The sequence below is a fragment of the Gavialis gangeticus genome, unplaced genomic scaffold (assembly GCF_001723915.1).
Source record: "Gavialis gangeticus isolate Ggan-Ray unplaced genomic scaffold, GavGan_comp1, whole genome shotgun sequence".
In the NCBI taxonomy this organism is placed as follows: domain Eukaryota; kingdom Metazoa; phylum Chordata; order Crocodylia; family Gavialidae; genus Gavialis; species Gavialis gangeticus.
In genome coordinates, this window is record NW_017729022.1 from 37,317,144 (window position 1) to 37,335,399 (window position 18,256).

The following is an 18,256-nucleotide window of genomic DNA, read 5'->3' on the forward strand; positions in this document are numbered from 1 at the left end:
AACAACAGGTAAAGGAATTGCAGATAGTGTGCAGGGAAGCACTAATCATCACTATCTAGGCATAAATAATTATAGGAAAAAATATCCCCACTCAGTTGCAGAAAAGAAAAAAGAATCTGATTATATTGAGCAAGTCAGAAAATTGGTGAGTATTCCTATTCAAAGTGCTAAAGTAAAAGCGTTTGGGTAAGAATTAGTTCATATAAACCTATGCTGAATCCCTTTCAATCTCTGTCTCACACTAGGTATCTGATCTGGCATAATCTGTGCCAGATATGTATGGCTATCTGTATGTACCACTGCTAGGCCATCTGCAGAGCTTGCTGTTTTCAATTTCCTTTGCTTGCAGTGAGTTCAGGACACGAGTATATTACAGAATCCCCAGCACATTGACAGAACATTTTATTTTATTTTTTTATTTTCAGTTTTGATGAGGCAGTTTAAATAACTCTAACCAGTCATGCTGGGATTACTCATATGAATTCTGAGCACACAGCACTAGTTTTTATGTTGATAATTATAAAATTGGATAACTATCAACACATGAACATAAGCAAGCTGCAGATATTTCATTTTCATCTCATGTTCCACTGCTGATCAGTCTGTTGTACTGCACATGCTGTGTATTTGCTTTACATCAGATGAGTTGAGAGGAGGGCAGGGTGAACTATTCACAAGGAACAATATGTTAGTTAAACATAGCCCTTTTGTCTTCTATTCTCAAGTTGTCTGCAAACAGATAGCTATTTTCATGATTTTTTTCCTAGTGTTTTCAATTATTGCACAAATGTTTTGGGTGGATATAAATCAATCTGAGATTGGTTTGCGAGCTGTTAGCAACAAGTATTGTTTTAAGTATTTAACATTTGTCATTCACTGAATTGTTTTGATTAGACATGCATCACAGATATGTTTCTGTCACTTCTCCAGATAAGCATGAGTCTAAGCATCAGTTTTCTAGAGTGCATGTTGATTGGACATTTATTTTCTAGGATATTAGCTTAAAATTTGTTTTGGTGTACATTCCTGTAAGTACATTTTAAAATATTCACAAAGAAGTGAGAAGAGAGTAAAAACCAATGCGTTTTAAAATTTGAATGCTCTCCTATTATTATTATTATTTTTTTAAGTGTTTAGTCAGCTCTAGTTGATAGTAAAAAGACTTTTTTTGATGCATTCTATAGGTCAGTTTAGAAGATTTAATCTCCCTTATCTGCATTTTTCCCCAATCCTTTGAAAATGGTGTTAAATATCAGTGGGATTTGCTTGATCCACCACCAGCCAGTAAAGTTCAGCTACTTTATTAGTTATTAAGTATTAAAAATAACTTTTTAAAGTCCATTGATCTTTTTGAGTAGCTACCCTATTTGCATGATATTTTTTGTTTAATTGTACACATTCAATCAGCAAATATGCATAATCTAGCCTCTGCTGGTGACAATAGGATTGTTCACAGGCAACAATTATGTTAAAAGTCCAATTTTTTTTTAGAACTGATATAGGTGCAGGTGTGCATGTATTTGAGAAGGATGCTTTTATATGGAAATTGAAGAGAACAGGAGAATTTCTTTTGAAGATATTACTGGAAAAAACTGTACGACCACAGGTGTGATACAATGAGAAAAAGAATATATGGCAGCTGATACATTAATATTCTTTACACACCCAATCTGAAAATAAAATTCAGTAAGAAACCCTTTTGTCAAACTTATTATGAAATACTTCTGAGTTTGAGCAAGTGTCTCTTATGAGGCAGTGATGGTCAATGGGAAAAGTGAATCGAAACTGTATGCGCCTATGGAATATAAGATTATGGGTTTTGTGAGGGTAGAGTATTGCCAAGCAGAAGTGTGAGGTTATACAGCTGAATGTGTTATATTATTTTTATATTTTACACAGACTTCATATTGACATTTCATCTCTACCTCACTGATTTAATAGGGTTGTGAACAGGGCAAGATACAAACAGCTGACTACTACAGAACTCAGTTTCTGCTGCAGTGATTTCATATTTAATGAAAACAGAATCATCTCCTCGAAGCTGGACCTCATTTGATGACCAATGTAACATAGAAAATACTGTTGCATGCTTTGACTATGTTATGTAACTAAAATTGTAAGAAATGGTAGAATCCTAACTCAGTACTATTGAGTCTTTAGACTGTTTGAAACCATCTTGTTGAAGTGATTTTTTTTTTGTACATGAATTGCATTCATACTAAAAATTATAATGTACCAATTTTATTCATCACTTCCCATAACAAATATAGGGGTGTTAGGAAAAACATGTGCAAGATAAACTTGGGTAGACTGGAAGGCAGACTGTAGCCCAAAGACATGGGGGAGGTCCTGATTTTTCTGCTTTCTGCATTTTCCAAAATCCCTTGCTCTTTCAACTTCCTTGGTACCACAGAGCATTCCATGTGAAAGGGCAGTTCTGCCATGAAAGCAGCACCTTCATGTTTAGCGTGTGCTTCCTGCCTGCATTCACTCACCTCTGACTACTGTACTGACAAAAATAACACAACTGAACCAATATCCAAAAGAGAAGGCCAGCTGGATTCTGCTCTTTATATGAATCACCAGCAGACTTAGTTCCTCTTAATTGTATTTGTGCAAAATCATTGAAAGCTGTGAGACTACCCAAATGTCACTGAGGCTTAATTTGTCCTGCAGAGCTTTTGTTATTAGCACTGAAAAACAAGGAGAAAACAGGCTAGTTTGACTCTCCTTTCACACCTGGAATTTGCAGGGCTAGCAGTTATGGACAAAAGCTAACCTGCATGTGGAGGGTGCAGGAGGTGCTGGTGTGGTCACACCCCTCCTTTGTCTGTGTCACACATGCACAATTATTTCTGACCCCACTGTCTGGTCAGGGCAGGCTCCTGCCAGAGCTCTTCATGTGCACTGAGGATAGGAGGTGAGTGATGCTGCTGTTTTCCCTCCCCCAACCCTACTGAATTCCTTGGCAGGGGAAAGGAGGGAATGAGCATCACCCCCTGGGCTCTGGAGCCACTTGCAAGTAGTGGCTTTGGCCATAGCTCATGGTGATCAGCTGGTGAGTTCATAATGCCCACTCTCAGAACTATAGCAGAAGCCCAGTGCTGACAACTGCACATGCAAAGCACAGCCAAAAGAAGGTGTGGCTGCACTCCCCTCCGTCCAGTGCTGGATCCGCTGCTGGTTAGGAAAGATATTTGTAAACTGAACATGTATTGTGGTTTAAAGACCACTTCTTATAGCACAACCACATTTCAGGATGACCACCATGGCAGTAAAGATTGTGAGGGCATAAAGTTGTTTGGTTTACTACCGTACACTATGGAAGGTCCCCTACTTTTTGCCGTATGTCAGCATTTTAAACCATGGTACCAAAATAATTTGAAAAAAATAAAAATCTGGAAAATAAATCTATATAAAACTTTTTCATACCACTCCATTAACAGAAAGCAGCTGGTCTCCCCTCTTGAGTCCTCCATGTCTTTCTGCCACCCCTCCAGGAATGATGCGAGAAATATATATAGGAGAATTCTGTTCCTTTCCTCCCATAACATTAAAGCCCAGGCCTTCATCTGTCTTTGGCAGTTCAACGACTCGAGGATGTGAATGCCCCTCACTTGCTGCAAAAGCAGCAACCGTTGCCTGAAAGAAAAGACAATGATATGGCTGTATAATGAGAACATTGTTAATCCCTGTTTGTGGTGTAGGAAGAATTAATTAATATGAAAGTACTATTTTGAAGTCCTAGCATACCTTTTTGTAAAAGCATTTTACAAACCTTAAGTTCCATTTGCCCCTTTGAAATATGTGGGTAAGGCTAGGCACAGATGATAAAAGTGACTTGTCTAAGGTAACTCCAGCAGCTTAGGGATGCAGTTGCACACCTGGTACACAGGGGTCACAGTGACTTGTGGTTGCCACTGCCATCTTGTGACTGCCAGCAGCAGCTGCTTTTTATTGCTTTCTGCCCCCAGCCCCCTTGCCTCCCACTGCCGCCCCTAAGTCGACACTTGTGGTGTGTCAGGGTGCCTGGTGCAGAAGCACTGCTGGCACTGCCCTTGCTATAGTACTGGGTCACCCAGTAAATTACTGGCAGAAGTACAACCAGATCCCAGCAGGTCTGATTGCTAATCATCCTGTATAACCACTCTAACTTCTATACTAAAATGGACTGTTCTTTTGTGGCAAAGTATTTGCTTTACTGCTGTGCAAGACAATATACACTTTTTCTTCTGTGCTTTTAGTGCATATATAAACTGGATGAACTGCACTGTTTATTCTGCACTCCTTCCCCATGTGTATGGGATTTATTATTTCATTTTTCATTAAAAGAAAGATTCCAGAAAAGATATTTTTTTTTACTTCTTTTATAATCCAAGTAAAGTTTTCCCCTTGAATTAAGCAATGACTCATTAATAACCATTGGAATAGCAGCAGAAGTATATATCTGGTAGCTTTCTTTAAACTAGGTTGGTCTGGAAAAATAAGCTACAAATATTTTGGATTTGGAACTATAAATTAATTAAATTTGTTCTAATCACAAAAAAAGAAATGTCAAATGTTGTAAAGAATGCTTCAGGAAAATAAAACATTTCTCATTAGCCGTTGACTAGCAACTGTCTTTAATTATGCACTCTGTTAAAGCACTACATTAACAACATTAGAAAAGTTGTATCAAGTTTTCAATATATCCTCATAACAGAAATTATTATAGCAATTCTGCATTGTGTTAATATTTGTTCAGCATTCTAATAAGGTTTATGCTTAATGGAAGCTAGTGGATGTTGTGAATATAATGGATCATTCTTAGTTACATGTACTTGTTCATGCAAACCTTGTCATCATGCATACATTAGATGTCAGACATGAATGCACTGTGACTAGGAGAATGCAATGCAGACAGCCCAGAAATAACCAGGAAGTATTGCGATATTGAAACATTGCTCTGTAATCCTGCTGCTCTATATGAATAAGAAATGAGAATGGCAGATACTATTCAGAATTCCACCCTCACCCTCCTTTGTTACACCACATAGTAGTATGTTTTGGTATTTACCTAGAGATAAACAGATAATTCATGATCTAACATAAACCTTACAAATCTACATTGTTCATTTGAAGTTTCAATCAGAAAAAAGGTTAAAAAAATCATAAGAAATCAGCCTTCAGTAAAGCTAATTTAAGACAAAGAATGAAATAAGTTTTCCTGAATTAGACAGTTTATTTCAGCTTATTGTACAGTAGGCTAGTTAAACTAAAATCACTGGCTACTCTAGATAACACTTTTCTCAAATGCTGTATTTTAATCATTACCTATTTTGGGGGCCTATTTTTAAACAATAATCCCTAATGCAAACTCACAAGGTAAAATCCTATTCCCATTCAAGTCAGTGTAAGTTTTGCCATAAGTTCATTGGAAAAAGGACTAGCCCCCAAAACATCTTTTTTCCAGTAAAAGTTCTGGCTTTTCTAAATTATTTTTTCTGAATGATATCCCTTTTACGAAGGAAGGGCTAATCTTGTGCACCAAATGTTAAGGGAAAGAAGTAATTCCCTGTTGGACCTCCTGTCTGAAAGCAATTATTTTTATCCATAAAGTGAAATACAGTACATATCATGTATTTGAATATAGATGAGATGGTTTCATTGATGCAGGGGAGTCTGTACATAGGTACCATTCACTTTTAGCAAATGGAAATACCTAGGGCCTGTTTTTCAGAAGTGATGGGTACCTCCATCTTCCACTGACTTCAAATGGAGATATGGGTGCTCAGCTTCTCTCTCCAGCTGACATGCACAAGATTTAGAACAGATCACATGAGTATAGGGATGAACCTTAAAGGAAAATTTTCAGTAGAAGTATTGATGGTTTCAGGTATTATTCTACAGAATGAACCAGTAGATTTGTTTTTCCGAAATGATTTTTCAGTAAACCACCAAATTCCATTAAATCATTCTCTTTTCTTAAGCTACAGAAGCAGCATAAAGGTTAAATTTTCCATTGTGATTGTTACCTGGGAAGTAGCACTGGTTCTAGACTCTGGGCTGCCACTGATGTCTAAATTTTCTTACAGTGTACACACGAATACCTGAAACACACACGCGCACAGTCAATTACTAGGTAACTTTGGTAACACAGATTTCAATAGCTGCACATGTCCTACCTTTGCAGTGGCCCTGGCACGGAATTCTGGGCAGCCGTTAACAGTTATGGTTTCATGCATATATTGATATACCTAAAATGTTCACAGAAACAAAAAAAAAAAAAAGTTGTTATATTAACAAAACAAGGAATTTAACTAAATTTACACCAGGGAGAATAATTTCTTTCCATCATAAAACTATGCACCCCATTATCACAATTATAGAATTGTACATTTGTTACCCTACAACTACATATGGTTTTCTTGCAGTCAGAAACTTGTTTCTCATGATACCTGAAAGTCTTGCAATCTCTGGTTCCACCATTTTCCACACTTATGACAGCCATCTCCAATTATACAAACAAACAACCTCTTCTAGGGCACTTTTACACATGGAGGACTGGTGCCACCTTAGTCTGCCCCCACCAGCGACCAGTCAGGAACCGGGGGAGGGTTCCCCCTGTGGCCAATTGTGCCAACTGGGAAGTGGCTGCAGTGCTTCACCTGGTGCACCCTGGCCAGCCCTGCCCTGCCTGTCGCCTAAGCGGGGAACGTGGCCTATCAGGGGGTGTGCTAGAGCTCTTGGGCTGAACGTGCAGCCCCATGCACCCCTTATGCATCACCAATGCTTTTTACACATGCTTTGTTGAGTTCAGAGCAGACTTAATTAATGATGCAGTGATTAGAACACATAAGATTTCACAGATTTTATAGACATTAGGGCTGGAAGGGACCTTGGAACATCATCGAGTCCAGCCCCCCGCCCAAAGAGCAGGAAGTCAGCTGGGGTCATAGGATCCCAGCAAGATAAGCATCCAATTTGCTCTTGAAGGTGTTCAATGTAGGTGCTTGAACCACCTCCGATGGCAAGCTATTCCAAACCTTGGGGGCTCGGAGAGTAAAGAAATTCTTCCTTATGTCCAGCCTGAAACGGTCTTCCAGTAGTTTATGACTGTTCAACCTCATCATGCCTTGGGGCACTCTGGCGAACAAACGTCCCCCCAGATACTGGTGGTCAACCCTGATAAACCTGTAAGTGGCCACCAGATCACCCCTGAGCCTGCACTTTTCCAGGCTAAAGAGTCCCATGGCTCTCAGCCTGTCGTTGTAAGTTCTGTTTTCCTGACCTCTGATCATGCGCATGGCTCTTCTCTGGACTCTCTCAAACTTCTCCACATCCTTTTTGAATTGTGGATCTATCAAGGTCCCAATCCATAATGATTGGGACCTTGATAGATGTCATGAAACAAAACAGGTTCCCCCACTTTGTTTCCACTTCTGAGGTCATCCAGGTCCAGCAGATGGAGACAGGGCTAATAATTCACTGCCTTCCCTCCCTAAACTCAACCCATTGGCCCAAGCAGGAATTCCCCAAGTGCTGCAGGGAAACAGGGATCTGGATGCCTGCTTCCACCCTGGAGGCCAAAGAGCGGCAAGGCCCAGAGCTCGCCAATGCCACTGCCTAGGAAAACGGAATTGCTTTTCTGCGGGCTTGGCTGGCCAGGGAAGTCATGGCTCGGGAAGCAGTGTGAGAGGCGATGTGCGCTGGCTGCTTTGCACCGACCTGCTGGTGCATGCACAGAGTACACTGCAGCTGCTCCCCTTGCAAAGAGTGATGGCGCTCACTAGGGCCACACGTGGAGTTCACATGCACTAGCAAACACAACTTGCACAAACGAGCCCTCAATAGCCTGAATAGGACGTCAGAAGCCTAAACTCAGGCACCCGGGGAGGAGAACTGTGGCCTAGTACATCCCCTCCGTTGGAGGGAGGGCAGAGAGGGGAAGGGATGCTGGATGTTGGTGGGGGAATCCTTTTCATTTTCTAAAGCCCAGTAGAAAGAAGAGTAGACTCTATTAAGTGTGCTGCATCATCTCATGTATTCAGCATCCCCACATTTCAAAATGGCAGCAGGATGCTTTAACTAAAGCTCATTTGACTAGCTTTAGTTAAAGTGTCCCCGCGATTTTGAAGTGAGGAATGCTAAATACAGAAGATGCTGCAGACGTTTCAACTATAGCAGCTCCCAGGTGGCTCCTTTTGGGAGCTCCATGAATTAAAATGCCAACCCTGGAGCACATGTATAGGTGTCCCTAGTGACTGCCTTGAACTGTATAAATCCATTTCAAAATTATCTTGCAAGTATCTGTGACCTCTGAGCACCCTTGTGGCCCAGGCAGGAAGGTTATAAAGGTAAAAGACAAATTTCGAAGAAAGATCTGAAGGAGCGATATTAGAAGCAAATATTAAAGAATCTTTTTTGCTGAGATCTGTTAGTCAGCCATGACTCAGGATGGGGAGTAGGGGATGGCAGTCAGGATCAGGAACAAGAGGGCCCTTGAAACAGTGAGACCCCATATAATCAGGTAAGTGGCATAAAACTAAATCTGCCAATACCTGTTACTTTCTACCCACTCTGTTTTTTTTTTCTTGTTATATATTTTCTTGTCCCTAAGCCTCCCTTTTCACCCTTCCCCAAGAATACAGATATGACATTTTTTCTTATTATGTTTACCTCTAAGTCTTTGGCCATGGATGGAAATAGGAGGTGATGGAGTTCCAATGCTATGGTAAGAGATTTTTTATGAACTGGGAGTTTTTGACTACAAGATGTAGTGAAGACTAAGGCAGAAACGGGAGAAAGAAGACTTAGATGTAAATTGTGCTCCCTTTCAGTGACCTTCAGTATTTATTGTTTAGGATTAGAGAAGGCAGACTCTCCTGTCTTTGTAGATGCCCTGTTTAGGGCATAGAAACTGGAATTCACAGGCTGCTTGGCAGGACAGAAGGACACTGCTTGGAACAGAAATGGTGAAACATAGGTCTGGTTAGAATTGCTAAGAACCCCTCTCTATAGGAATTCAGTGTAATTTCTGCAAGACCATATTACATAGCAATTGAGTTCTGTACTTCTCTTACAAAGCCATAGGATTTTCTCAATTCTTATTATTTTGAGCAAAAGGCATAAGCTGAGTCATCTTTGTCCAATTTACATGGGAAGAGACTTGCTTTCTTTTGTGTATTGTCTATTCTGAAAGAAACCATTGGTCTCTAGCTGTTTCCAACTCTATAAGGAAAAGCCTACAAAATGCCTGTGCTGGATCAGATATGCAATGGTTTTCTATACAAATAACTTGTTTCTTCATACAAATATCACATTGAATAGATGATCAATTTGTGCTTACAAATGCACAATATATTTTATATGTATACTATACTAAAGATAAACGGTTGTATTTCTAATACAATGAAGAAAGATAGAGGTCAAGTTTAGAGAACCTTCAAAGTGCTAGACACTTTCTGAAAGTAGAAGATTGATTCTATCAGCAGAATATAAGCAGTACAAAAACAGTTCATAGAAGTAGTGTCTATAGGGATGAGACAGATAAAATGTACAGGCCAAAACATATTGCTTCTTTATGCTTAGGGGGAAATCCTAACCTTATTGAAGACAATGCAAACATTTACATAATGCGAGCCTACTGCAGTCATTTGTTCTTAATCTTAAAAACCAAAAATCCCAGGAGAACCAAACTACTGAGACGACTGAACGAGTGATTAGTGTGAAATCACTTTTGCTGGTGTTAAACCAGGTATAAAATGGATTAAACCTAACCAGTATTGCTTCAGGTAGCTGTTCAGTACTATCTCTAATCATTATGCTGTAGGAACACAGGATTTGTCACACCAGATCAAATTGCTACAGTAATGCAGTATTCTTTATAGTTGTTTACATCTGTACAAAGGGTTTGAACAGAAGACCTTATGGCCCCTTCCATCCCTGGCACTAAATTGCTTCAAAACCTGTAATGTACCTAGCCAATTATATAATCATGTACTTTCTTAATACCCTCAGGCCTGCTTTTGTCTTTAAGCATGAGATTTGATTATCTTCATTATCTCTCCTTGCACAGCTACAAATGTTGTTGCTAGCCACAAACTAGCAGCATATATTTGAGTTAATGAACTAGTATGGCAGTGAATTGTGCTGAGAATTAGCTAAAATACTTTATTCCAAATTCAGGAACATTTACTGACAATGTATTTAAGATATTCATTATATAGTTTGGATATGACAAACTAATGGATAATCATACACTCGGTGGTTATCAAGGTGCCTGTGGCAGGCTGAGATAGCAATTATATAGGTAATTAATTTGCACCTTGGTGAGAGAACAGTATGCCATTGAGCTACATTGGATAAAACTATGATCAGTTACGTAAAGGAGGAACTTAAAAAAAATCTGAGAGGATTGGAAAGATTTTAAAAGACAGCATATTTAAAATGGCATCTTCTAAAGCATCACAAACATTACCAGGGTGATCATAAAATCTGTAATATTTATTTAAAGTAAAAAACCTCTCTCATGTAGTTTGAACTCTATCACTGCAAGCAACAGATGATGTTAATGTTGAATACCAGCTTGATACAATAGTAAATCCAATTTCCATATTTGATTGTTACATAATGTTTAATATAATTTGAAACTGAGGAGAATAAAATATACATCTAAATGACTTTTGCATTATTAAGTTAAACAGCAATAAAAGGATTAACTGTACATGTCCCAATAAACCCTGTAGACTTACAGAGGGTACTGATTACCTATTCTTGTATCATATACAAAACATACACAGGGGCCTATAAATATGTCTGTATCTCCTTAGCTACATTATCTCAGTACCAATTTAGGTATTTAGAGATGTGTTCTGCACAAAGAATCCATCCTGTTGTTTTTCTTTTATACACAGACAAAATGAAAATGTTTTTTGTCCCCAAGGTAAATGAAATAATTTTTTAAATTCTCACAAATGAGAACAAAGCTTTTGGTTCAACACATAGTATGCATCAAGGAAAAGATTTTATAATATCTTTTTGCAAATCCCAACATATGTAATAAAACCTTCTGAAGAAAGACTTTTAATGCACTGCTATTCTTATAAATTCAACAGGATTTTTTTCTTTTTAGAATGTTTTATATGATTCACTATTGTTACAGTTCTTTAGGCTAGATACAGACATTCAAAAAGCACTAGGTGAAATCAATCCAAGTTGCACAGCTTCCTGTAAGTGGCATAGTTTAGATCGGTAGCAAACAGAACACCCATTTGTCCTTTGGTGAAAGGAGGTGGGAAGGGGAATGCAAATCCTAGACTGGATTCCACTATTTTTAAACCAGTTTATGTTTGCCAAACTTCTGTTCTGTTATGGGTATAGACCAGTTTCCGATCACTTATACCATTAAAAGTGTAATGTTCTTCTGTACATGGCCTTGGGCAATGTGTCCTATATAAAGATGATGGCAAACGTGCGGCTTTTTATTTACAAGTGCCTGAGAGAATCTTTAGGGATATTTTCTGTAATAAGAGGCTTGGAAAATAGTGTCCTATGGTGACCATGACAAACCAATCAGCACAAGAGACAGTCTGTGCCATCTCAGATCAATTTAACATGTTGTGTCTTGTTTTGTCACTTCAGGGTGGAAAAGAAATGGACTATAGTTGTTCATGCACTTTCTTCCATCCAACAGAAATAATATAAAAGTGTTCAGATAGAGCAAGAAATCAATGCTTCTAATTTAAATTAAAACATTTATCTTTGCATAGAACATAAATATCCCTTCTAGGCATTTTCTAAGTAATGTTATAGGACTGTAGGCAGAATATTTGCACTGACATAAAGGTAAACTGTTAACTATAATGAAATATCATCAATGAGTTGAAGTAATGGAATGCATAGTAGTTGCTATCAAATCATGTATATATGACCATTTATTTAAAAAGAAAAATACAAGAATAAAACCTAGTCAGGTGCTGTCAAATTCAGGGAGTGTAATAGTTTTACTAGCTTGTACTGACTAATATGGCATGCATATTAAATAGAAGCTCTAATTTAAGAGAAAGAAAAGTAAGATATATCACGCTTCTAATTTCTTTTTGTCTGTCTCTCTAAAGAAAAGCTTATAAAGCCAGATATATACTCTACAATATTGAGCTCTTATCCTGAAATCTCAAAATGAGTGTCATAGTAGCTGAAAAGGGCTATTTGGAGGAACTGAGGGATCTCCTCCTTGGATTGTAAGGAAGCAGAAGAATATATTTGCAGGGGCACCCTGGAAACTGGGTGCCTGGGATTGTTTGCAATGTTATTAATACAGAGAGTCCCAGGTGAAATTTTAGTATTTCAGACTGAAGACCTACAATTGTAAGGTAAGAGGGTTATGTTTCACACTTTGGTTTAAAGCGATGTCTACCCAGAACTTCTGTGTGAACTTGCATGAAGCAAAAGCATGATGTATGTTAGTGTTCATTCATAGTTCTAATTTTTTGTATAATGCCTTTAAAGCACTTAGCTTTGTTTTCCACTTTCATGTATCACAGCAAATACAACTCTCATACAACTCTTAAAAACACTTTGTGGGCTGCACATGCACTTTACTGCACTTTAGACTTATGCATAGTAAAGCATCACCATCTACATATGTGCACTTATTGTGCAGTAGCTTCATTTAAAGCGCTGTTTGCTAGTATCAAGATACAGGTACTAGAAAATGGCATTTTGTGTGTGTGTGATCACATGAATTGGGACAGAAGCTATTTTGCACAACTCAGAATAGGGGACTGAGAGTTCCAGGGGGCGCTTTTTTCAAACTGTAAAATGTTGAGCAACCTTGCTACCAAAACATTCAGGGTCATCTAAGAATGACTTGGTTTCCACTATGCTGCATGCCCCATCCTTTTGGAATTTCATGGCAGTGAAGTGAAAAGCTTAAGCACTCTTCTTCCACACGCGTAAATATTTGTCACTTGAGCAAATGGGGAATTGGTATTAGGAATGTTACGGGTTATGATAGCGGGGGACAACCTTTTTGGCAGGTGTGCTACAAATTAGCCCTGAGTGTCACTCTGATCCCCTTCCCCTGTCTTATCTCCTACTGTTCTTTCTGCTCCCTGCCCTGTGCCCCCTACCCAGTCTGCTGCTCTGCTTTCTACCCTGTTGGCTACGTGTCACCCACAGAGCCTGCCTGTGCCACTTATGGCCATTTGTGTCACAAGTTGGCCACCTCTGGTCTATGACATTGGTTGAATAATTCTTGTGATAATACACATGTGCACTAAGTGACAGTACACATGTAGCCCAAGATGAAAATAACATCCAACTGTGCCTTTTTAAAAACACACTGAAACAAGTTCTCTTTTAAAATGGACAAAACAAACGCATACCCATGAGTACAGTAAAGCAGAAGTGAATGAAAAAAAAACTAAATCCCTGCAGGGATATCTGTGATACACTGTGAGAGTTTACAAGATGTAGAGAACTAATATTACAGAAGTTGTTTCCTGCAGCTACTGAATTCAGAGAGCTCACAGGAAAAAAGTTTTTAATAGCTGACTGACACTGTCTTAATTGGCCATTTATATCTGATCAAATACAAGGCACATGGTCATGGAAGGCTGCAGGCATTTTGAGCCTTTTCATATGATAATCTTTCATTAGTCTGTAAGGAGTTTTGTGTTTGTATCAGGAAAACTGTTAGCAATGACTCTCAAAGACAAACATCTGCATGTTTATCACAGCTGTCGGAACAATCCCTACCATGCCGTCATTCTGCCTGGTGTAACAGCAATGATAACTCATTAAAAAGCTCAAACCTGCAAATGAACTAAATCTCATTTAATTTCCTGAAGTGCTACCACAGTTTTAACAACAGAACACATGGAAGAAATAGGAAAATATAAAAGTTAACATTTATAAAATGAGGATATTTTATTAAAATGTTTCTTTCAGGGAGGGAAAAGAACTATGAAAAACAACAATGGATCTGAACCCTAGTGCATGATTACACTTACATGAAGACAGCAAAAAAATAAATGATTCAGGGATGAAATATCCTTTAAAATAATTTAAGAATAAACATTTTAATTTAAGATATCACATTTTTGGAGTTATTGCCTTGATATTTGGTTTGAACTAGTGTTGTTATAACTCTTGTAAAATTCTTGACAGGTATAAAAGATGGCACAGATACAAAACAAGACATTTGAGTTAGCTCACCGCTGTTATTAATTTGTACCTTGTAAGTGTCCTTTTTCCATGTGTATTCATGTCTCTTACTGTACTTGCATGTACTCGGCATAAAACTGTCAGGCACAACTAAGAGAGAGACCCAATTATACCATCATCTTGCTGTTGGGTTGGGACTATATATTGGTGTGCATGGGAGGGAAGGGAAAAGGAGCATCAGTGCAAGGGTGGGATAGAGAATTTTGTCTTTGAAATCCTGCACCTTAAAGACTGTCAGGAGCTCACAGGAAGTGTGAATAACCCCAGAAGAGTTGGAAGGGAAGGGACAGTGGCCTCGCAGTTCCTCCTGTGCTGGCCATAAGGGCATAGCAGATGCAGCAGGAATGCATGCTGTCATGTCATCCACTTTGGCACGCTCTCTGACGTGTATCAAACGAGCCAAAATTGTTCCTAGTATTCTGGAAATGCTGTATTCCAGCAGCAGCGCCCTCCCATTTCTTCCTGCAATATTGATTCTGATGGGAAAGGTATGCTAGAGATTTTAACAAGCCAACTCAAATTGCTTGTAATTGTAATAAGATTAAAAAAATTAAACAATGAAAATACCTATTAGGTCATTTGACTTATTTTTGTGTTCCTGGGACAGATTTTCTTCAAGTGCTCAGCACTTCCCACCCACTTGAAATCAAAGGGAGCTTTTATACAGCAACTCTTAAGGTAAGGTTGAAAATAGTTAAATTCTGAGCACCCAAAATTGGTGCCTTTAAAAATAAATACTGGCCTGGACATAGATGCTTTTTCTGCATTTATAGAAGCTAGAAAAAAAGAAGACAGCAACACTATGCGATCACCCAGCTTCTACTGGAGTACTTTTGATGCACAGGCCATAATTTGGAGAATGGTATTTAACTTATTCCCAATAACTGTTTGGTTGAGGAGTGTTCCAGGAATCCATAAATACTTATTCCTTGCATTTTATCAATAGGTATGGGCTCTGGTGTTTGTAGTATGCAGACAATAACAGCTGTACTCTAAATGTAAACAACTCTCTCAAAGTCTAGCCAAAATCAGCACCTGGATGTAGAGTAGCTGGCCAAAGCCGAGCCCATCATCCTATTAGTTGAGTACATCCCATGTGTTACCTTTCTGGCATGGAAGGAAGCAAGAGAGTGAGATTGACACGGTTTCTATTTTGAAATATTAGGGACGCATGTGGATAAAACAGAGTTGAAATAAGAAGACTTAGGCTCTACTTTCTCTTTTTGAGAAGAAATTCCACACCTAAAGACTGAAACCTACTTCTAAGAATTGCCTTAAAGGTTTTAGAAGGTGAGAGTAGAGAGCCATTTAAGGGCCTTTCAAGGCAAGAATACAAGTCTATATTAATGCTGTCCTTGACCCTTACAGCCCAATGGGCTGCTGGAATAAATACTTCTCACCAGTTTACCTGGCTGCTGATCTCTCAAATGAAGACGCAGCAGCTTTGAAAACCTTTAACAAATATTCTTTTTTCTCCTCAGAGTTTTATATAATCAGATATGATATGACAACAATAAATTGCAATGGTAATGTGGAGAAAGCAAATTAGAAGCTAACTTGTATAGCCAATGTTCTATTAGCACTGTTGCCCATGAATGTACATAACTGCAGCAAGCCCTGTACAGAATTAACAAAATCAAATTAAGACTATTTACTAGAATTCTAGCAAATACATACAAGGAACCTAGCTAAACAGTAATGTAAGAAGAGGGTAGTGTTATTTTACTGTTAAGTATTGCAACCTTTTGGGAATATTGCAACTTATCTTTAGAAGAAAGGAGGCATACAGCAGAAGAATAACTATGGAGGCTAACCACAACTACAAGTAAATGTATAATTAAGTCATCTCTGACAGTTGAACTTTAATTAGCCCAAAGCCAATGAGGAAGTACTGATTAAAGATCAATGGTATAATACGGTCTCCATTTTGAGTGTATTTCATTTTTGTAATCAATGTATTTAGTTCTAAGCTGCAAGAAGTGTGACAACAGCAGCTGCTTTAAATCTCCTGTAGTGAAGTCATGGAAATTATGGGGACATAGTAATTGCACAGAAGCTTAATAATGTCTCCTCTCAGATAATGCTTGGGCTGCCTAACATATTCATATAATGGCTATTAATGAAGGCCATCTGCCTAGTGGCAAGGTAATCATTCCAAAGTTTCCATTTGTGCCATCCAGTGTTTACAGGCAACAATGTAAAACCACATCACTTATACTAGTAAGGTTGTGGCACAAAACAATGCCATTCCTTACAGCTGTACATTGTCATTTAGTGTAATTTCCAATTAAAGTTCCTGTTTTATCATAATGGGGTAGTAACATTAGTTGTTCAAGAGACATTATTTTTGTGGTACTTTTTTTTTAGCCCAAGCCATTCCAGTTGCATAAATTTTTAAATGCTGAAGGGAGGAGGTGGATTGTCTTATCAAATCTGGCTAATTTTTCTCTTGCCGCACATCACAGACAACCATGGGAGGGGAAAACAAGGCTTTCAATACAGACTAGGGATACTAATCTTTAATCATCAGCCACTGCTGAACAAAGTTAATGCCATCTCCCCAGAGAGAAAAATATAAAGTTTTAGTTGAATTATTACTATTCAATCATTTATTTCTGTGCTGTATATATCATGTCTACAAAGAATCATTAACTCCTTGAGAACTCTAGAAATAAAGGTCAGACAAACCTAGCTGAATTTGTCTTTTATAATTACATCACAACCCGCAACTGAGGAAAGGCCAACAGTTAGAGTAAAATTATGTTCTCACTAGAAATTCAATCCTATATTTGCTGAAGTGCATAAGTTTATTAGACAAGGTTCTTTGGGTAATACGATATCTTTTATTAGACCAATTAAATAGTTGGTAAAATTGTTCTTTACAAACTTTTGGGCATAAACACTCTTCTTCAGGCATAGGGAGAATCACTAAACAATAAGATTATTGTTATGGATTTGAATGTTTACAGAATCATACCTTTTACATTGATACAACACCTCAAAATTCAACAGTGATGCTCTATTTCAAATGTGAATGTGGCCCAGACCAGGCTTAATTTCTAAAACCCAAATGCTCAAATTGTACATGGAACAGTCACTGGAACTATTTTTAACATAAAGGTTCTAATTAACTTTGGTGTAAGCATGTGAAAAATCTCACTGATTTTCAAGATTTTTTCCCCATCAAATCTGTCATTTTTTGCTGTGAAAGGAACATAATTTTAACCTATTATTTCTTCTTTCTTTTTATCTGGTAAATAAAGGTATGAAATGAAAGTGAACAGCTCAACTTCATAACAAGTTTTAAATGTCACATAGATTTTTTAAAGAGATTTGTTACTTTTTATATACAAAATTAAAAGAAGGTGTCACGGAGTGGGGCCTAGGAGCTGCCGTGATCCCGCTAGCGCCCCCTGCCGTGCCAATTAGGAGATCCAGCACCCTTTTATTCTCGCCCGCCACGTCTTTGATCTTTTATAATTTAATATGGGAGGCTGCCTTTGATTTCCTGATATCTATGGGTGACTTGGTGCACCCTCAGCCTTATAGGCTATGCGTGCCTCCTACCTCCCCTTTAGCACGCCCCAAGCCTCGCAGTTATTCCGGACGTTCTCATATCCGTAAGACCTAAGATGGTCCCTCGTCCTCTCCGGGCTCGTCCTGCCCTCTCTGGGCTCTCTCTCACACACCCTGCCCTCTTCAGCTGATTAGTGGTGCCAGCCCTGTCTTGGGCCTTCACCGGCGCCCACCCTACTTCGGCTCCACCGCTGGCCCCTGCCCTTCTCAGGGCTCCCGGGTGTACTTGCCCTTCTACGGGCGTTATCCGCGCTTCCCGCGCCCCTAGCGCTATCGCCCTCGCAGGGCTCCTGTGTCCGCGCTTCCCGCGCCCCTGGCGCTATTGCCTTGCTGTGGGCTCTGTCCTGCGCCCCTGGCTCTATCGCCCTCGCAGGGTTCCTGTGTCCGCGCTTCTCACGCTCTTGCCCTTGCTGGGGCCTGTATCCCGTGCCAAAACCGCACCCGGGGCTCAGGTAGCACCCAGCTGTGCCTG

At 38.9% G+C, this 18,256-nt stretch overlaps 1 protein-coding gene across 1 annotated transcript in view; it reads right to left on the bottom strand.

The window, feature by feature from the left end:
• Positions 1 to 18,256, bottom strand: part of LIN7A (lin-7 homolog A, crumbs cell polarity complex component) — a 51,728-nt gene that overhangs the window by 20,526 nt on the left and 12,946 nt on the right. Inside the window, exons 2-3 of the mRNA XM_019514796.1 lie at positions 6,165 to 6,236; positions 3,433 to 3,642 (exon numbers count right to left, since the gene is read on the bottom strand). Coding sequence (XP_019370341.1) covers positions 3,433 to 3,642; positions 6,165 to 6,224 — 270 coding nt within the window. The 5' untranslated portion in view covers positions 6,225 to 6,236. The remainder of the gene's footprint in view (positions 1 to 3,432; positions 3,643 to 6,164; positions 6,237 to 18,256) is intronic.